Raw genomic sequence first — 22,220 nt, 5'->3', positions numbered from 1 at the left:
CAGCTTGTACTCTGGAGTCAGATTGCCTGGGTTCAAATCCTAACTCTGCTAGCTATTCACTAGCTGGTGACCTTGGGCAAGATACTTAACCTTTCTGTGCTTTTTTCATCTGTAATATGGTATCTCTTCCAGAAGGTTGATATCCTAGTGGAAGACAGGTAGTAGTGCACTTAGAATAGGACTTGACACATATTAAGAGCTATGAAAATATTAGCTATTATTAGCGTGACTGTCTCCAGGACACCTCTCCTTTTTTGAATACCATGTTGTAATCAGCTCTTCTTTAACAGATAGTCGTTGAATCTATATTGGTTCTGAGCTTTAAGGACGTTGGTGAGAAAATGCTAGAGATGGTACATGTTCCATATAGTGTTAGGGAGATAAAATGACTTTCAACAAATTTTTTTACTCTTCAGTGAATATATTTAAGATAATTTATATTTATTAAACCTTGAGGACTTAAGGACATGGGGAGGGGGAAGGGTAAGCTGGCATAAAATGAGAGAGTGACACTGACATATATACGCTACCAAATGTAAAATGGATAGCTAGTGGGAAGCAGCCGCATAGCACAGGGAGATCAGCTTGGTGCTTTGTGACCACCTAGAGGAGTGGGATAGGGAGGGTGGGAGGGAGACGCAAGAGAGAGGGGATATGGGGATATAAGTATATGTATAGCTGATTCACTTTGTTACACAGCAGAAACTAACAACAATGTAAAGCAATTATACTCCAATAAAGATGTTAAAAAAACAAAAACAAACGAACAACACCTAGAATTCTTTTACAAAATTTTTAAATTGATTTGCATGTTGGACAATTAAATATAGTGAAGCTTATTAACCAGGATGATTTCCAATCTATAATCCTATCTACTGGCAAGTGACTGTTTTTGTGAATTGCGTTCTGTCAGCAGTTCTCTCATTTTTTAATCCAAGAGAGAAACTGATAACTCAAGAGCTCAGTAATCATTTATGAGCTGTTGCATCCTGATTAAAAGTAAGGATTAAAATTAGGGGCAGTATTGGGTACACATAAAGGTATTAAAATGATTAAATTTCTTAGGGAAAAAACCCTGTAACTCTAATGGCAAAAGGCGATATAATTTCATTGTCATTCCTAGGAACCTTCCTCATGTGTTCTTGAAAAACATTTTTCACCGTTTTATTGTACTTACATATTTTATTTTATTAAATTAATACTTTATTTAAAGTTTCTTATCCATAATAATTTTGCTTTTTACCACTATTATCACTATTATTATTGATGTTATATAGAATAAGATTTTATTTATATAAAATGTCCTCAATTTTTGCCTTTGGGCTCAGCCTTTTCCCTATTCCCACTCCAAACAAAGTTCTAACATCATCTGGGTAGGCTTAATACTACTAGCTTTATTACAGAATCATTAAAACATTTTTTTAAGTGGGAAAAATCTCCCAAGATCATCTTTTGCTACAAAAAACAAATAACATTGGTGAAGTAAAAGGCATATTTTTAACCATGTAATTCATATGTAAACATGTAATTCAGGCCTAATGGCAGCTTTTGAAGACATGTTCTACCAAAGCAAACCTGTAGTGATTTAGAAGTGAAGTACAAATGAGAATCATAGACACTGTTTAGAGATGGGAGAGACAAATTAAAATTTAAGCTTAGGACTATGAAGTCTTCTAGGTAAGTTTTATTGATTTTGAACAGTGTTTATGATGTCTTTAAGAAGAAGAAATTCCAAGGGGATTGTCTTTAAACAGTTCTCATTGCTGATCTAGGGAGAATTCAAGTTATTGACTCTCTTATTTCCCTTTTGTACATAGAGTGATCTCCTTTAAGGAATAGAAGAGATGAAGACCTGGACTTATATGATGTCATTCAGAAGTAGTAGGGTACTAATTAGCTGGAACTAAGTTCTCTAAGATGGCTTTTTTTTTTTTTTGCCGTACGCGGGCCTCTCACTGTTGTGGCCTCTCCCGTTGCGGAGCACAGGCTCCGGACGCGCAGGCTCAGCGGCCATGGTTCATGGGCCCAGCCGCTCTGCGGCATGTGGGATCTTCCTGGACCGGGGCATGAACCTGTGTCCCCTGCATCGTCAGGCGGACTCTCAACCACTGTGCCACCAGGGAAGCCCTCAATTCTCTTTTAATATATGCTTCTGTTTTTCTAAATTCTACTCTTTCAAATATGTTTCAAAAGTTCTACTCTTTCATTTATAACTACTCTAGCTTCAACTTCTTATGGCTTTACATTAATCCTTGCATTTTTTTCCCCTTTTGGGTTGAAGAAAGAGCCGTGCTTTTTAAAACCTCCTTAAAGATAACTCTTCCACCTGCAGCCTTGATCCCATCTCATTTCTACTCTTGACAAAGGGAGAGGGAGAAAGATATAATCCTGAGAGAAGGAAAGAGTGCAGAGAAAGGAAGGGAGGGAATAGGAAGAAGGGAAAAGGTGGGGTTACATGAGATAGTAGAGGAGAAAGGGAAGGGGGAGAAGGGGAAAGAGCAGGGGTGCAGGGGAATGAGGTTGGAATAAGCAGGATCATTCATTCTTATCTACAGAATGAGGGCTGGGCGTGATGATTCTTCAGGTCAGTTGTGGCCATTCACATTTCATAATTCTATTTCTTCTCAACCCTCATCCTACTACACTTACCAGTATCTCCTAAGCTCCCCTCTGCCATGCCTTTCTCAATGTCTTCACTTGGAACTGTACCCTCCCTTGCCCTCTTTCACCACCTTTCCATCCTAGAAACAAACATTCTTGGTCCACTTTGTGTCCCTGAAGGGCCCGTAGTATTTGGTATATACTTCACTTTTAGCCCTTGTATCATACCTTGTAGGATTATTTTCTTATAGCCTCTCCTTCTCTAGAAAGTAAATTTCTTAGAGACAATGGCCTTGTTTCATTCATCTCTGCACCACCTGCTCTCTAGCACAGCACCCTAAATGGTAAGTTCCCAGTAAATGTTTATTGGATCAAATGTATTAGGTAGTCTTATTCTCCCATCTAGTGCAAGGGCCTTGTTAACAGTTTTCTTCCTTTTTCTATTCATTCTTGAGTAGTTGCTATGTGCTGGGTGCTTTTCCAAACCTTGGGGATACTGTGGTGAACATACTAGTTGAAATCCTTGCTTTCACAGAGCTTACATACTTGTGTACATCATAGAAAAAAGTAAATTAATTTACAGCAATTTCAGATGATGTTAAGTGTTGTGAAAAAACATAAAAGGTTTACAGAAGACTGCCAAGTGTCAACGGGCAAATGTGGAGTGACTACTAATGTTGGAAAGTCAGCATTTTGTAACCATCCTAGTAAAGATTAGATGGGGCAAAGGTCATCAATGAATGCTAAGTGTAGAGGGAAATTTTAATAAAGAGCAGGATATTTGCATGGTCTTAAAGTATCTCCTCATAGATTGGTTCATTTAGTATAAAGGGAAAACATAGGACAGTACCCAGAATCGATGATCAAAATTAGTATCGCCATAGAGGAACAAATGAATACTGTGTGCCTCCGGATGGGATACCTGAGTACATAACCTGAATGTAGTTACAGGGAAATATCACACCAATCTAAAACATGGGGAAGAAGTTAGCAATTGTGAATCTGGGTAAGTGAAAAAAGGTGTTCTTTATACTATTCTTGTAATTTTTCTCTTAAGTATGAAATTCTTTCCAAATAAAAAGCAAAACATTTTTAAAAGGTATTGCTTTATTTATTTTAAAAATAATGTCTATGTCAATTTGTATTAATATTTCTACTAGTATCAATTTAGAAAAACATAAAGCAGGGATGAATAGTGAAGGAAGCAAAGTAAGTGGTTTGTTCCTTTAGATCATGTGGTTAGGGAAGTCCTCTCTGTAGGAATGGCATTTCCATATAGAATGAAGGGAAGGAGAAAACTTGCAGACATTTGGGGAAGAGTATTTCATCTAGAAAAAGTAGGAAGAATGAAGGTTTTAAGGTGGGAATGAACTTGTTGTGCCCAAGGAACAGCAAGAAGGCCAGTGTGGCTGGAGGGGAGTGTGCAAGGGAGCTGTGGTAGGAAATGAGATAGGAGATGTAGGCAGATCCTGTCGAGCCCTGCAGACTCTGGGAAGGAATTTGGATTTCATTCTGAGTGTGATGAAAAGCCTATGGAGGATTTGAGCTGGGGAATGACAAACTCTAATTTACATTTTTAAAAGGTTCCCCCTGGCTTCTAGGTGGAGAACAGACCATAGGGAGACAGTCATGGAAGCAGGGAGATCAACTGGAAGACCGTTGCAGTATTACACATGAGAGGTGATGGTGGCTTGTGCCCTAGTGGAGGTGTCACAGTGGTCAGGTTCAGGCTGTGTACTGATGGCATATACCTGATAAAGCTGAGGAATAACGTTATTTCAAAAATTACTTATTAAAGCAGATTAGATGTGGAATGTAATTGAAAGCAGAGTCAAGGATTAATTACTCCTAGATTTCTGGTCTGAAACTTACTGGGCAAATGATAGTGCCATTTATTAAGATTAGGAAGACTGAGGAAGGGTGTGTTCACGTTTTCAGCCTCAGTTTTTAGGGTGGGAAGAGTCAATGAAAATAATCTGGATAGTGCAGCAAATGCAAATTGGGAAACCTGAGTTGTGTCTCAAGTACCACAGTAATTTTCACAGTTCCACAGATACATGTCTTCTCTTTTAAGAAACAAATGTGTTTATTATGAAAGTACGAAACAAAACAGTTTACTTAATTATAAAATATGTTCAAATACGTACATGAAAAATGCTCTTATTTTCAGAGTTTCTTTGATGGGCTCCTTATTCATCACCTAAGAATAGTGATTACAAATATAAGGCTTTCTTGGGGGGGGGGTGTGTGTGGTTTTTTTCCCCTAAATATTTACTTATTTATTTATTTGGCTGTGCCTCGTTTTAGTTGCAGCATGTGGACTCTTAGTTGTGGCATGCAGGATCGAGTTCCCTGACCAGGGATCAAACCCGGGCCCCCTGCATTGGAAGTGCGGAGTCTTAACTGCCGGACCACCAGGGAAGTCCCTTGGGTGTGTTTTTAAATTAGTAGTAAATGCAGAGGCCCAGGTTGTGCTGGGATTTCCAATGGAAAAAGATGCAGTTACCTGTGAATCATTTTAAGCTAGAATGCTATTTACTATCTTTTAAAATAGCAGAACAAACAACTCTGTTGTGGAATATATACATACAAAGTCTTTAAGTGAAATGTTATTGCCAAAAGTTATCTTAGAATCTAATTGTTAATCTCTGTTATATTGTCAACTTAAGATGGACAGGTACTTTTTAGTGTGATGAGACTCAGGTAGTAAGGTTATGGAGAACACTGGCACTTTTTTCCTGTGAATATAATTGCAATAATACTGTCCCATCTAATAAAGTCAGAAAAAAATCACGTAGGTAGAAGTGTAGTTCCGAAAGTCTGTGATTACTGCCTTTGTGTTATTCTGCCTACGTTAAAACAAATCAGACTTAGGAAGTCATGGAAATATTATGTTGGCTATTTTCTAATTACTGTGTCAGCCTGATAAATCATTTTCTAAATTTGCCAATTTCTTGAAATAGCTTAACCTATGTTCATAACACTTTACAGGAAGCAGCATAAAATTTCTATGCCGCCATATATTTCTCTCGGTGTCACAAAAATATATATTGTATAAATGAAATGTTTTTCTTTGGCAAAAAGCCCTGTACACCAAACTACAGTTAATGAATACAAGAATTAGAAAGCAAAACTTCGTTTAGTCTGAGGAAAAACAATTCTTTAAACTGTAACCACATGGCCGTTTCTTGTTTGCATCAACTCTGGGTGACTGTTATTGTCTTCTGTGAATTCTCTGGGGCAGGGGCCTGACTTTGTTGAATGAGCCAATTGTTTTCCTTTGTGTTGCCCATCTAGTAAGTTCCCATCTGGTTTGTATCAGACTGTTTTCACAGCCAACAACTGCTGCCTTCTCTATATCCTGACACTTCAGGGCCCCATGCTATCAAAGCATGCTGCGATGGCCTTGCTGGCAGGGCCCATACAGCTGTGCCTCACAGCTTGGAACTATTACCCAGAGTAATGGTAACATAGAACTTGGACTGGCCCTTATTCCCCTTGGTGTCGTGTGTACACTGAGCAGAAATTCCCCCTTGCCTGCCTGCCCCGAAACTTACTAGTCAACAGAAAGTCTTTAAAGCTCTAATTTTAGGATATGGAATAGTGTTGTTCTTATTTTCTAGTGGCTTCCTGTATTTGAAAGCTCATTTTTCATTCTTTCATTCTTTTTCAAAAGTTACCAGGTCTGGCCTTGAGGGACGTGAACTGGTCACTATGTCACATTTAATTTTTGTTTCCAAATTTAGTTAGGAATGACTAGATATGGCAAAATCCACTGTAAAGACTACACAAATAATACACTGTATTTTTAGCTATAGTCACAGACCAGAACTTGAGAGAGGTTTTCATATTAGAATTTCCATCTCAGAAAATGGATTTTCTGTGTGTAAATTATAGAAGCTCTTAGATTCAAACTGTTAAGTAACTATATTAGGGACCTACTTTGCCTTCAGCTTTGTTAGCTATCAAATATCATTTATAAGAATGTGATAATAGTGACGTTCTATAACAATCTGTGGCCTCACGTAATTAAAGTTATATGAATTACTATTGAGTAAGAGTTATAGTTGAGTTTAAATGTAGTTATGATATCATTGCTTTATAGACATAAACTGAAGCAGCAAGGATTATTTTGTATCCAAAATAAGGAATTAAGTGGCTTTTACAGGATGTTTTAATATTTTTTTAAATATTTATTTATTTGGTTGCACCGAGTCTTAGTTGCAGCAGGCAGGCTCCTTAGTTGTGGCTTGCCAGCTCCTTAGTTGTGGCATGTGAACTCTTAGCTGCAGCATACATGTGGGATCTAGTTCCCTGACCAGGGGTTGAACCCGGGCCCCCCGCATTGGGAGCGCAGAGTCTTATCCACTGCACCACCAGGGAAGTCCCAGAATGTATTAATATTTTAGAAATGCTTTTAGAAATGCCTTCAAGATTAGTTAAACTGAGATTGGTTTGTGCTCTCAATTAAATTGAGTGGATGATTGTTGTGAACATCAAGCATCCTAAGTAGTAAGTCAAACTAGACTTGTGAGAGTCAAACTAAAGCAACAGCGACAAAAGCAAAAACTAACCTTCTGCTTCTGAATAATTTCAGCTTACAGGTTTTTCAAGATTTTAAAAAGAAATAGGAAGGAATTTGTCTTTAGTCAGCAGTGTGGCCTGCTGCTGATGTTAACTTGATGTGAAAGCCTACCTAGTACTGTTAGTTATTTGGCATTTTCATTCATTGGAAAAGCAGTTTAAAACTATATGGGAATCATCTTTTTTGTGTGTGTGTGTGATACACGGGCCTCTCACTGTTGTGGCCTCTCCCACTGACGAGCACAGGCTCCGGACGCGCAGGCTCAGTGGCCATGGCTCACGGGCCTAGCCGCTCCACAGCATGTGGGCACGAGCCCGTGTCCCCTGCATCGGCAGGCGGACTCCCAACCACTGCGCCACCAGGGAAGCCCCTAAGGGAATCATCTTTTAATTGATGAAACTAACCTATTGGGTTTTTTTTCAACCTCAAGTTTTTCTGGAAGTATAATATACATACAGAAAAGTACACATAAGTGTACAGCTGAAAGAATTTTCAAAAACTGAGCACACTTGTAAAACCCATATGTAGCTCAAGAAACAGAATATTGCCAGCACCCCCAAAGCCCCTCACTTTCCCTTTCAGACACAGCTTCCACCTCCGAAAGGATAATCACTATTCTCACTTCCAGCAGCATAGATTAGTTCTCTTGTTTTTGTACTTTAAATAAATGAAATCATACAGAATGTATGGCTTCTTTCACAAGGCAAACCTATTGTAATTTTTAAGATTCTTTTAGTTTTCAAACCATTATGGCATGTTTTTATAAAGGATTATCTGAGAGGAATTTGTTTTAGTAGCTGTGTCATAGGCTGTTCAACCAACAGGAAGCACCCTGTAGATAAAGTTGTCTACTAAAACATCGTCTCTCCGTTCTCAACCACATTTTAATGCTGGAATGTCTCTCTAGACATTCCTGCCCCTGAAAGGCAGGAACTCTCTTTGTCATTACACTACACAGCAATACATTCAAGCACTTAAATGGTTTTTAATGAGCCTTAATAATTGAGTGTACATTATTCAAATAAATCATTTCTGCATTCAGGTTAGGTGGGTCATCTATTTTCTGAGTTACTAATCAGTTTCCTGGCATTTGAATATAAGCTTTTATGCTGCCAAGATACTATTTCTGAAAATCCTATTATTGACAAGAGTTGTATACCTATTAGATATGCAGCCAATGAGTAACTTATTTGTTTCAAAAGTGTTAACTTCTTCTATATATATTTAACTACTTGAATAATATTCCCTTTTTTGTTCCTTCAGTGAACTCAAATTAGTATAAAAGCACCAGCTATTCTGAATGTTACTAATTTTAGATTTCTCCTTATTAGATTTGTTTCAAATTCTGGATGTCACTCATTTAAAAACTCTTGTTTTGGGGTTAAAAAAATTCATGTTTTGGAGGCCTTCATCTTTATATCCTTGTTTTGCAGTTAACAGTCCTGTAGTACTACATGGTTTTCTTAAATACATAAAGAATTTGTTTAAAACAATAATATAATGATTTACAGCTTTAAGTATTGCTATACTAGTGATTCTTACTAAAGATAGTATTACAGAGCAGAAGATAAATTTTCAACCAAAAATAAAAATTTTTTAAATACAAGAGTAGAACATAAAGCCCAGATTCCTATCCTTTTAAATACCACTTTTTGAAATACAACATGGTTACTTTCAAATTGGCACCATATAGCTACAAGATTTTGAATGACCATTTAAAATAAGTTAAAGTACTGAAATACGGTGAGTGTTTGGAAGAAGCATAGTGTACAAGTGGTACAATCCTGGTACTGTTGGTGTGCCCTCATTTAAAGCTTTTTCAGCAGTATCCCTGCTTTCCCAGCCTTGGATTCTATTTCCAAATCTAAGATCATTTGTATTTTGTGGTACTTTTAAACATTTAAATAAAGGTTAACACATTTGCCTTTTGTGATAAAGGTAAAAGGCTAAATTATATTCATAGGTAATTTATGACTCAATTTTTAGTCCATATTATCCACTCAGAACTTCCACAGAAATGTTAATAGAAATTTATAGATAAAATATTTAGAAATTTTCTCTTCTCATTCTTTCATTTAAATACCAATGAGTATTATGTTTGCTCAATTTTGAACAGCGGGATGAGGAAGTGTAAGAACCAACAAACTTGATAAGCAGTTTTCAAAGCACATTGGCCATGGTGGAAGTTGTGTTTGCTACCTTAATCCTCACCTGCAGAGCACAGTATTCACACTTCCAGTAAACCCTATCACCAGCAAGTGACAATTATGAGGCAGCTACAGGAAAAAATGAGAATAGTCAACTCTGATATTGACATGTTGGCCTTTTTTTTTTTGACCATTAGGAGAAATCATTGTAGAGATAAAGATTCTCCCCCAGTTTTGGTACAGGAGAGTTTTGTTTATGGTTATAATAACAGCAATGACAATATGTAATAGCTGCTATTATGTTTACTTCCTTTATGTGATGCACTCTGCTAAGATCCTTAATCAGTCCAGTTAGGTAGGTAATAGTCGTCTCATTTCATATTTGAGGAACCTGAGACTCAGAGAGGTTACATATTTTGCCCAAGGTTACACAGCTAATAAATGATAGAGCTAGGAATCAAACCAAGTCCAATTCTGAAATCAAAGGCTATGCTCTTCAACATACTATATATTTCCTTCCTTGACAATTTTTAGAAAGTAGAACAGATAATTTCTGATTATTCTTACAGGTCTCAATATCTGAAGATACATCTTGGTAGAAGAGTATGAAAATGTTGGGTGGTGGGGAAAGAACTGTTTACTATGGGTTTTTAGTTCCTACTACTAATTTGTGACATTGATTTCTTTGTCAGTGAAACTTCCTGAATCACGATTTCCTTATTAGTAAGGATAAGATCATCTCTGAGATCCCTTATGGTTCTACTGCTGTAATATGTGATCTTAAACCAAAAGTCTCCCTGTCAAAATATATTTTGAAAAGATTGCCTTAATGAGATCAATTTTTTGTCAATTGGGAAAAGTTAGAAAATAATCATACGTTAAATAATAATACAACTACCATTTATTGAGTGCCTCTGTAGGCACTGCTCTAAGTTATTTATATGTATCGTTCCGGTTAATGATCATAAGAAACCTATGAGCTAGAAGAGGAAATAGAAGCACAAAGTGGTGATACTTCACGGAGTGTGGTATTTCTCCCAGGTCTCACAGTGGTTGGCACTGTGATTTGCATTCAGGTAGCTTAGCTTCTAAGTCTGTGCTTTTAGCCTCGAGCTTACAGCTATCTCTCTAATAAGAGTGTCTGGTTGTTATTTACTTGCCAAAAAATTTTTTTATCTTGCATGCCACAGTATAGAATGAACAGGAAAAAAGCAATTTTTTCTAGAAAATGATCTATAAAAAATCATAGAGTATTATATCCATTCCATATAAAGTTTTCAGAAACATTGGTCAGCTGGATATTTCTTGAACAACTATATACAAAGAACTGAAGTAGGCATCTTAGGGAAAATGAAGAAAGATAATGGAGGGAACCATTTACTTTCTTGTCCTTTAAGGAAATCTGGCATTGCAGTAATTTTACTTCAGCCTATGAAGTGGCTTATTGGAGACATTCCTTTAAAAAAAATAACAGATTTTGTATGTTATTTTAATTTAGACAATTTTACTAATAATTTAGCTTTTTGTTGGCTGTAAAGAGATGACTAACATTTACTTGGTTTGGACTAATGAAATAGTTGTTATTTTTTTTAGTTAAAATTCATTTTTTAATAAAGCAAAAATAAGCTGCTTTTGAAAGTTTCAAGAAAATGTTTTTATTAAGCAAAGGACCTGAATATTAGAGAAAACATTCTCCATTTTTTATTGAAAAAAAATGGAGTGTATAAAATTCCCATTTAGTTATTATGAATTTAGAAGAGTGTTCCATTGTAGCAGCAACTCCCTCTGGGGGATACATCCCCCTTGGAGTGTGAGCCTGTCAGAATAGAAGGGAGCCCTTGTTGGTTTGAGAAAGCCCCAGAAGTGATTCAGACTTTCACTTCTCCTACCCCAACCCTCTGTTGAAAATCACTGGTTTGAAAAAGGTATCACAGCTCTTTTTTCCAAAGTATCTGGGTACACTATTTAGCACCTTCTTTATTAACTTTTTATTTTTATTTTTGGCTGCGTTGGGTCTTCGTTGCTGCACGTACACTTCCTCTAGTTGTGGTGAGCGGGAGCTACTCTTTGTTGTGGTGTGCAGGCTTCTCATTGCGGTGGCTTCTCTTGTTGCAGAGCACAGGCTCTAGGTGCACGGGATTCAGTAGTTGCAGCACTCAGGCTCAGTAGTTGCGGCACACAGGCCTTAGAGCATGTGAACTTCAGTAGTTGCTGTGCATGGGCTTAGTAGTTGTGGCTTGCGGGCTCTAGAGCGCAGGCTCAGTAGTTGTGGTGCACGGGCTTAGTTGCTCCATGGCATGTGGGATCTTCCTGGACCCGGGATTGAACTCATGTCCCCTGCATTGGCAGGTGGATTCTTAACCACTGTGCCACCAGGGAAGTCCTCTAGTTAAGGAGGATTGAGACAAAATGTCTTACTCTTTGTGGCCTTCACAGCACCTAGTATAATGATGATGGACACATAAAAGGTATTTAAAAAAATTTTTTTAATTGAACCCTAGCTAGACCTAAGGTAGGTTTTCTTTTTCTTTTTCTTAGTTTCCACCCAGTTTTGTTTAGTCTGAAAGGGATGCTGTTGCTTATTTCTTACTATAATACAATAGATTAGTTTGAATTCTGGGCTTCCAGGCAACCACCTCAGAGAAGACTGCCGTTTAATTTACTTGCTACAAACAAATGGTTCTTCAGTGGAGGGGGCCTCTGCGGTGGTACTGATACCTCTGCTTCCATGTTTGTACTGTAGGTGCTATATAAGAATCTGAAAGGTGCCTAGCAGTGACTTCTCTCACTGCTAACGCTCAGAAACTTAAAGGCAGAGGGGGAAGTGAATGTAGATAGTGTCTAATAGTAACATCATAGTAAGCACTTTTAATGCTTTTAAAGATTTAAAAAATGTATTTAAAGATTTTTTTTTAGAAACTATCAAAATCAGATGCTCAGTTTGGGTCAATTTTCAGATTATCAGTGTATAAGTAATTTGTATTCGCCTACAAATTTACCCTTATAAAATTATATTTTCTTCTAAAACTATACTTTTTAAGCTTTAATTTTTCTTCATTGATCTGTATTGCCTTTAAGTTTTTTATTGAAGTATAGTTGACGTACAATATTATATGTTACAGGTGTACAATATAGTGATTTACAATTTTTAAAGGTAATACTGTATTTATAGTTATAAAATATTGGCTATATTCCTTGTGTTGTAAAATATACCATTGTAGCTTATTTTATACATAATAGTTTGTACCTCAGCAGATGAATGGATAAAAAAGATGTGGTGTGTACACACACACACACACACACACACACACACACACACACACACAGAGAGTGGAATACTACTCAGCCATAAAAAAGAATGAAATTTTGCCATTTGCAACCACATGGATGGACTTGGAGGGTATTATGCTAAGTGAAATAAGTCAGACAGAGAAAGACAAATACTGTATGATATGACTTATATGTGGAATCTAAAAAATACAACAAACTTGTGAATATAACGAAAAAGAAACAGACTCACAGATACAGACAACAAACTGGTGGTTACCATTGGGGAGAGGGGAAGGGCAATATAGGTGTAAGGGATTAAGAGGTACAAACTGTTATGCATTTAATTTTTTAACATTTAAATATGTGTTTCCTACAGCGTAACTACAATAGTTTAACATGAATGTTTGTCACCCGTGGAAATATATTGCTTGGCTTAGTGAACTATGTAATGCTTAAAATCACTTTCATTTAATTATCTTCTTTTAAATCCACCTGAAATTTTCGTGAAATAAAGGAAGTTTGAGAGATTACTGATTTTTATCTTAGAGAAAATCAGAAAATACTGATTATACCATACTGTAAATTTTTTCTGAATCATTCTGAATAACAGTGGTTATTAACAGTAACTGACTATATTTCAGAGCAGAGGTTAACAGCATGCCATCAACTGGGGCATATGCCTTAGGTACCCAGTGTATTTTTTTGGCCTGAGAACTATATGTACCACAGGTTTCTCTCTTCAGTTATTTAACTTTTCTCGGCTTTATAATTCTCTAGCTATAAAAAGAGTTTTTCCCCAGCCTATTTCATTTTAATATTAAAATTTGGCTTTGGTTTAACAGGGTAGTGTTCTTCTGTGCTCCCTGACAACTTTACTGGTTTTTTCACATGGATTGTGTTGGGCAATATGCCCCAGGCTGGCCTAGGGAGAAGGGAAATTCTAAACTTTTTTTTATAATGATTAAATCCTTAAGTAAGAGAATCTGTGAAAACTTTTAGCCTTGGAAGAAATGGCCCATGAGTTTCTCTTATTAAATACAAATAATTATGCAAATTCTTTCATGATCCTTAGTTTCCCCCTTTCCCTAATCTTCGATGCATAAAGATAATAATCTATTAGGTAAAGTATTATTCTATTGGCGGTCATTAAAATTCAGCTGTTTAACTTCCTTCTTTATATTAAGGCCACAAGGTAAGGCTTCTGTTTGCCTGGTTTTATGAAAGTAACTGTGGGAGTGCATTTGGTTTGTGGGTTTTGTTTTTTTTTTTAATAGCAGGAATGAATCATGATTATTTCTATGCTTAACTGATTTTCTTATGAAAAAAAAATTTTAACTGTAGCTTCACCAGGTGATATGGATCGGACACAAATTGAGCCCAATCTGTACCTAGCATCCGTATTTACAGGTAAGATTTTTTACTTTAAAAGTTTCAGATTTTTTTCATTTCCTTCTTTCTTTCTCTCATAATAATCAACACAGTAGAGAAAATAATTCCAATTTTTTATTCTTTTAAAATATCTATAAACTTACCCCAGGTATAGAACTCCCTTCATGCACTAAGCTCAACTCTCTAAAAGTTAGGAGACAAAAAAAAATCTATCATTTCCTTTTGGAAAGTTTATAAAATGTTGAATTAAAAGGCTGCAGGTGTGGTATTCAGAGCACTGAGGCTAGTACTCGAGATAATTCCATCTGGGGGAGGTTATTTGTTGGGACAGGACACTGTTTAAACTTTGAAGTCAGTTTTAAACAAAGTGAAGCAGCTGGAACCTGGCATAAGAAGAAACAAATCTTTCACGTTAACTATTGCTTTTTGGAGAAAAAAAGATTTGGACTTGTTTTTACAGGTGCCAATACATTTATTCTTCCTATAGGAACTGCTGTATTTTTATCTTAAATTATAAATTTTAAAATAAGCATTTGTCAACTCACTTAAAAAACAGAAGCAATAGTAAACTTAAAAAATGTAATAGGGTGCTTATTTCTAAAACACATTTTGGGATGAGATTATAGTAACATTTTAAATCACTCTTTTAAACATGAAAGTAAGGAAAGAAATGTTTAATACTGACTAATTCTGTAAAGCGGAGGCAAATCTCATTTTACATACTATATACTTAACATCAAATGACCAGGCATCTTCTTCATCAAGGCTTGTAGTATTTGTTCTCAAGCACTGACGCTATGATGTTGCAAAATCTGTAGGGCTGGGTTAAGTAAGTGAGGAGAATTGAATACAGCAGGATAGTTTAGCAGCTGCTTAAACAAGGAATTTAAGCAAGAGTAGATGAACCCATGGTGGACAGGAAAAAATGCTTCAAGAACTCAGTAAAACACAGCTGAAATACTGTAACATTTTCATAGACATCTGGGAAGCAACTGTTTTGCTGGAACTCAGGGTTGATTTTAAAGACTGGATGAGTCTAAGCAAGCTGGTAGCCGTAAGGAGCCACAGACTCTCTAGGTAGAAACAAATCAGTTTGGTTCAGCAATCATTTTAAGGCCCAGTGTGTACCTAGCATTATGCTACAACTTTGTAGAATGCAGACGTAAACAAGACAAAGTTGTTGTCTTCATGGGGCACATTTAACAGGAGCAACAGACCCACAAGCAAATAACAGTAATACAAGAGATAAGGTCACAGATACTTAGTGTGTACCTACTGTACTAGTCACTCGGAAGACAATGAGTGTAAGTTGCAGTCCATGCTCTTAAGGAATATATTGTCCAGTAGAAGTGACAGACACATAAATAATTACAGTGCAGTCTCCTATGTGCTGCAGTAACATTGCCTTCAGAGAATAAGGCATCCGCAGTTAACAGGAGAGGAACCCCTGTATTTCACCACTACGGCTGGGAAAACAACTCAGAGAGTGTAATTCATCTGCACATGTTCTTGAGTATTTAGGGTCCGCAGACCCCTTAGAGACATTGATAGCTATGACTACCTGCCTCCTTTCCAAACTGTACTTATATGAAAATAATTTGCATATGGTTTCAGAGTATTCACAAATAGATCCTGGGTCACCCATCCATGGACTCTGGATTCAGATCCTTCGGGTACTTGATTAAAGATTATTACCTTTGTTTCCTTTTTAATTTTATTTTTAAATGTGCAGTGTATAAGAAACTCATCTTGATCTGCATGTAGAAATACCCAAATCCAGGCAATTTAAAGTCACTATACTATCTATTCGTCAACTCATAGAAGAATCCCATAAGTTTATGTGGCTTATGCCATGTGCAGTTACTGAATCTGAGTGAGGAGTGTGCAGTGCTGCATTCTTCTGTGAAGTTACTGAGGAATTTTTTACTTCTTTTCTCTGCTTGTCTCCTGTTGTTTTAGGAGAGAATACTCTGTTTGGATTCCTCTCAGTTTGCAAATAACAGAGACATAATAATGGGTTACCAACTGTTTGAAGATTAGAGTCAGAATCTAAAACCTGCTGATGAAATGGATTATCTAAACCTAAAAAGCTTTTAGAAAGTTTTGTGCACGTATTTTTAAAAATACACATGTGATATACAGGCAAATTCTTAAATGGACATAAAAAATCTTGTATTATTACTTTATTACTTAGAATAAATTAGTTTTAGATTTTCTGTTCCTTAGTCTTACAATCAAAGAATAGAAAACAAAATTTCTTTATGAATTTTAAATATTTTTAAAGCAAAAAAATTGAATTTCAAATGCCTAAAGAGTTTTACAAATACGACTTAGGATGCTTCAAATACATGGTCTCGCTCAGTGACATCTCCTGCTTAAATGCATGCCAGGTTAAATGACGTACTGCCTACCCACAGAATCAAGGAATAATCTCCCTTTTTTAAAAACAAATCTGAAAACAGCTGTTGAAACAATTACATCATAGAGTAATGACATGACTGTGGAAAGTTAAAAAGTCAAACTTTGAAAGCATCAAACTACATTTAATATAGGTAGAAAATTTATGTTTGCTTTAATGATGATTTATTAAGATTTTATTAAGATATTATGTCTTTTCTTTAAAAACAAATTAAACTCTGTGAGGACCATAACTGCACATGAATGTGACTCTTTTTGCCTGTTAACAGTGATGCTTTTGAAAAACGTTTCCAGTCTAAAAAGTTCTCTTTTAAAGCTCTAAAACTGTGACTGTTTAGCTTGTGTAAATGAGCGCTTCAAAAAACCTTTCCAAAATGTACATTAACAAACACCTTTAGATAAGGTGATGTATTTTATTGATATAACTCATTGATTAAAACTTAGTTACTAGGGCTTCCCTGGTGGCGCAGTGGTTGAGAGTCCGCCTGCTGATGCAGGGGACACGGGTTCGTGCCCCGGTCCGGGAAGATCCCACATGCCGCGGAGCGGCTAGGCCCGTGAGCCATGGCCGCTGAGCCTGCGCGTCCGGAGCCTGTGCTCCGCAACGGGAGAGGTCACAACAGTGAGGGGCCCGCGTACCGCAAAAAAAAAAACAACCAAAAAAAACTCAGTTACTAGAGTTAAAAGTAGCCTAATTATTTGGAGGCCTTCTAAAGCTGTGGGGTTTTTTCCTTAGTGTATTTCAGTGACACATTCTTATCCCTCTCTCCTAAGTCGACTGCCTTTTGCCGCCCACTCTGAGGGTCATTACCTCTTAGGATAATTTCTTTCCAGTTCCATAAAAGTAAGTGCTAATCTGTTTTAAGTGCTTTTGATTTGCCAGCACTATTCAAAACACTTTATATGCATTATCCCATTTAATCCACATAAAACCCTCTGAGGTAGGTACTCTTACCTTTATTTTGTAGATGAGGAAATGAGGGTTTAGAGAAGTTATGTAACTTTCCAAAAGTCCCTTATCACTCATTCTCCCTCATACCCCTTACCTATTTTTCATTATAGCACTCATCACTGCCTGACATAATATATGTTTGTTTCCTTACTTGTTTGTCATTTGCCCTTCACATCCAGCTGGGATATGATGTCAGTGAGATTAGAGCCTTTGTTTTCTTCACTGCCGAAATCTTCAGAGTCTAGAACAGTGCCTGGCACATAGGTGCTCAGTTGATACTTATTGAGTTAACAAATGGATGAGCCTAGTCCTGCCCTATTATGGAATCCATGCTCTGTTCCTCCCCCTTCCTCTTTTACTCCTTCCCACATGAAAACCTCACACTGACAGCCTTGATGGGACCATTCCCAGGTGACTGAACAATAGATCTCATTTGGACCCCAGACTTGACTGATCATAAAGGGACTTGTGCTTGAAACTTCATCACTGCTCCTCTCCTTAGCTGCCCCTACCATTACATACCACTACTAAAATGGAATTTCCCTCAACAACCTTTAAAAGTACTAATTTTTTATGTGGATAATTAAGGTATTTGGTATCAGGCAAAAAGCAATGAGTTGTAGTCTCAGCTCTACCAATTACGAATTAGGTGGATTATACTAGACTCTTTTGAAAACCTTGTGTGACTCTTACCTTGTGTGACTGTTCATTCTTGGGTCTCTTCCTACTTATCTAACACTTCCCTTTTGTGTTCCTCTATTTTCTCTTTATTCACCTTTCTTTGTCCTTCTCTTATTGCTGTCATCATTTATTTTGTTGTCCTCTTTTTCTTCATTGCCTTCCACATCTTTTAAGTCCTATCTCACCTGCTACTTCCACCTAATTTAAACCAAGTATTCCTCTACATGTTTATCTCCACTACTAGGTTTTAAGCTTCTTGAAGATGAGGACTATTTCTTTTTCACCTGTGTATCATCTTCTCAACACCATCTTAGCTCCACACATACAGTAGGCTTGTATAGATGTTTAGTTAGTGAGCATATGCTTTTGGAAAAGCCCACTCTGACATCTCTGTGCCTCAGTTACCTTTACCTTGTCTGCCTCCCAGAATTACTGTTAGGATGAGATAATATGATGGGCAAAAGATCTTTGCAAAATTTTAATGGCTGTATAAATCTAAGGCAGTAACTATAAGAAATAGCATAACTTTACAATAATTGAATTTAATATGTTCCTTGAGACTTGGAAACTTCTTCAAGGTCCAAAATAAAAAATAGTTATAGCTCTTGTTACATCACTGAACAATTTAATCAGTAATTTAATGTGCAGAGTAGAAAATAAAGGCACATGTAAAGCAGTTTTGTGAAACTGGATAACAGTGTATCCATCAGTGTAGTTTTTGACAGATATGTAAGTAATGCAAGGAATGGAATTTTTCTTAATCGGGGGAAGATAACATTTAATTTTACAGGTTGAAAATTAATTTTGCTCTCAAGCCTTAGTTATAGCCTGTATTGTTTTTTACTTTATTGACGAGGTAAGCTCTGGTCTTGGATACTTCTCTTGGTTATTTTGTATATTCTGCATCACGGCTTTGTAAAATGTCAGAATATTTAAACAATGCTTATGTCCTATGAAGGTTTTTTTTTTTTTGGCGGTACGCGGGCCTCTCACTGTTGTGGCCTCTCCCGTTGCGGAGCACAGGCTCCGGACGCGCAGGCTCAGCGGCCATGGCTCACGGGCCCAGCCCCTCCGTGGCACATGGGATCTTCCCAGACCGGGGCACGAACCCGTGTCCCCTGCATCGGCAGGCGGACAACCACTGCGCCACCAGGGAAGCCCCTATGAAGATTTTTTAAAAGAAGTTCGTATTGTTTCTTTTTTTTTAATTTATTTCTTTTTTAAATTTATTTTTATTTTTGGCTGCGTTGGGTCTTTGTTGCTGCGCTCAGACTTTCTTTAGTTGCAGCAAGTGGGGGCTACTCTTTGTTGTGGTGTGCTGGCTTCTCAGTGCGATGGCTTCTCTTGTTGCAGAGCACGGGCTCTAGGTGCGCGGGCTTCAGCAGTTGTGGCTTGCGGGCTCTAGAGCACAGATTCAGTAGTTGTGGTGCATGGGCTTAGTTGCTCCACGACACGTGGGATCTTCCCGGACCAGGGCTCGAACCCGCGTCCCCTGAATTGGCAGGCGGATTCTTAACCACTGCCCCACCAGGGAAGTCCCTTGAATGTTTATTTAATATATATTTTTTCAGCATTTAAAATGTGTTTGGTATCATTCCAGACACAGAGACTACAAGTACTGAATAAACCATAAGTTTATAAACAATGTTTCTTAATTTTAGTTTTTATCATATCCTGACAGAGCTAAATTTCAACAAGTCTTTTCCTATTTAAAATATTTGTTCTATTTAAATTGATATAATAATTGCTTTCTTCTTAAAGGATTATGCTGTTGCATTACAGTTTGTAGTACTGCTATAATTATACGAAATCTTATTTCCCTTTCCTCTTTTATTAAAAATAAATTGATACAAGTAACAAAAAGGAACAGTATATTAAAATAGTCTTTGTTAGACTTCCTAATATGAAAGGAATTTTTCTTTTACAAGCATTTTGATCATCTTGAACAGCTGTGATTGAGTCATCATTGAATCTCCAAAACTGACTACTTTTACTGTGGTCCCTATAAAAACTTGATGGAAAATTTCACTTTATTACTGTGGCAACTATTTTAAAAGTATAAAGGAGTTTTAGAAAAATTACTATGACTCTTGACTCAGAGATGTCTTTAAGATTATTTAGGATAATTTACTTTTAAGATGCTTATTATTTTGTATATACGGTAAGAACATGAAATTTGAAATGAGGATTTTTGTGGTCTTAAATAGTACCAAGTTGGCATTCTTTATGCTCTTAGGCAATGTGCTTTTTAAACTTAGAGGAGTGAATTAGGGTATATGCAGATAGATAGATATATGTAGTCAACTCTGGGTTTTTTTAAACATATTAATGAATTCTTCATTTCAGACTGCCTCCCTGACTTGGTCTTACCTAGCATTTATCATCTGTACCACAGCTTTGGGCACTTGTATACCATCTTAGTCTATTCAGGCTACTATAACAAAATGCTATAGACTGAGTGGCTTTTAAACAACAGAAATTTATTTCTCACAGTCTGGAGGCTGGGCATCCAGAATCAAGGTACCTCTTCCTGATTCCTGTGTCCTCACATGGTCGAAGGACTAGCATGGTCGAAGGGGCTGGCAAACTCTCTGGGGCCTCTTTCATAAAGGCACTACTCTCATTCATGAGGGCTCCATCCTCATGACCTAAGCACCTCCCAAAGGCCACACTTCTTAATACCACCACACTAGGCATTAGGATTTCAACATATGAATTTTGGGGAGACATAAACATTCAGATCATAACATATACTTCTAAAATGTTGTTTCTTAATTGTTCAGGGGTGGAAGTGGAAAGGAGGGTGTGTTTTACCTCTGTGACAAGTTCTGAGCACCTTGAGAAAAGAAATTATCGCAAATGCAATCCTTTTTTGATCCCCAGTATTATTTAGGAAAATTTAAGGCACGTAAATACTCAGGTACACTTGTTTAGCTGAAGGAGTTTCTCCTTTTTACAGGTGGTAAAGCAGTTCCACTCTTCACTTCGCAGACATCACCTGCCAAGATGTCCGTGACACCAGCCTCAGTGAACCTGGAGGACTGCTCTCAGTCTGTGAGCATCAGCACTGTCCAGGGGGACACAGAGTCCTCGGGAACAGATACCTTCTGAATGTAAAGTGAGAGCCAGTACAGTATTTGTGCTGCTGGTTTTGAGGTCATTTTTCTCTGACATAAAACTATCTCTCAGACCCTTTTGGTCCTTCAACATATTCAGAAAAACAATTTTTAATTTTTTATTAAAATGAAAAGTGTAATTTGGGTATTTAGGTGACATTTTAAAATAAAATAATTTAAATGGATATCATCATGAGTCTGTGTTATTTCTTAGAATCCTGAGGCAGCGTAGAATAGTGGAAAGGGCATAACTTTTGACATCTAAAAATTTATTCTACAGATATAATTATCTGTACTTAGTTATGAAATTAAGTTGCTCAAGGTTATTCTATTTCTCTTTTATATATACATTCATTTGTATTATTTTTTAGATTACACATATAATTGGTGTCATACAGTATTTGTCTTGTCTCACTTATTTCATTAAGCATAATAATCTCTAGGTCTGTCCACGTTACTGCAAATGACAATGTTTCTTTTTTTTATGGCAGAGTAATATTCCATTTTATACATATATATATATATATATATATATACCACATATCTGAGATATATTGTTAAAGTGAAAAAGGCCATGTGCAATATAGTGTATGAATTATGCTACCATCATTTAAAATGAGGTGGGAGGAATCCAAATATATGGCATGTATATACACATATGCTTACATACACATATTTGCTTATGTATCCATTAAATATCTTTGGAAGGATAGACAAAAACAGCTAACTTGGTCTCCAAGGGGGGAGATTGAGTGGCTAGGTGATAGAGAGGTTGAGTGACAGGAGTTAGGTATGACTGTATTTACTGTGGATTTTTATATACCTTACATTTTTATATACCTTACATGTACACCTTATAAATCTGTATAAACCTCTGAAATGTGATTGGATTAACTTTAAAAGTGTAAATACATAAAATTAAAAGAAAATAAAACATGGCTTTTTAATCAGACACATGTATGTTCTAATTCCAGTTTCTTCACCTTGGTCTGTGATGGGGCAAATAAACCCCTCCTTCACAGCTGCCTGGGTAAATGGGTTTAATACCTGGTTTGCAGGAT

At 36.7% G+C, this 22,220-nt stretch overlaps 1 protein-coding gene across 6 annotated transcripts in view; it reads left to right on the top strand.

Annotated features, from left to right (window-relative positions):
* The window catches only part of KIAA0586, a 121,747-nt gene extending 99,784 nt beyond the window's left edge, over nt 1-21,963 (top strand). For 5 of the 6 annotated variants that reach the window (XM_082844036.1, XM_082844037.1, XM_082844035.1 and 2 more), the window contains 2 exons: nt 13,945-14,010; nt 21,003-21,963. In XM_082844036.1, coding sequence (XP_082700162.1) covers nt 13,945-14,010; nt 21,003-21,154 — 218 coding nt within the window. In that variant the 3' untranslated portion in view covers nt 21,155-21,963. The remainder of the gene's footprint in view (nt 1-13,944; nt 14,011-21,002) is intronic. The other variant, XM_082844039.1, reaches the window with a different exon arrangement.
* Nucleotides 21,964-22,220: the final 257 nt, after the last annotated feature.

This window comes from Leucopleurus acutus, assembly GCF_964270905.1.
Source record: "Leucopleurus acutus genome assembly, chromosome: 1".
In the NCBI taxonomy this organism is placed as follows: Eukaryota; Metazoa; Chordata; class Mammalia; order Artiodactyla; family Delphinidae; genus Leucopleurus; species Leucopleurus acutus.
The sequence above is the reverse complement of the archived record's forward strand: the minus strand, read 5'-3'. Positions and strand labels throughout refer to the sequence as shown.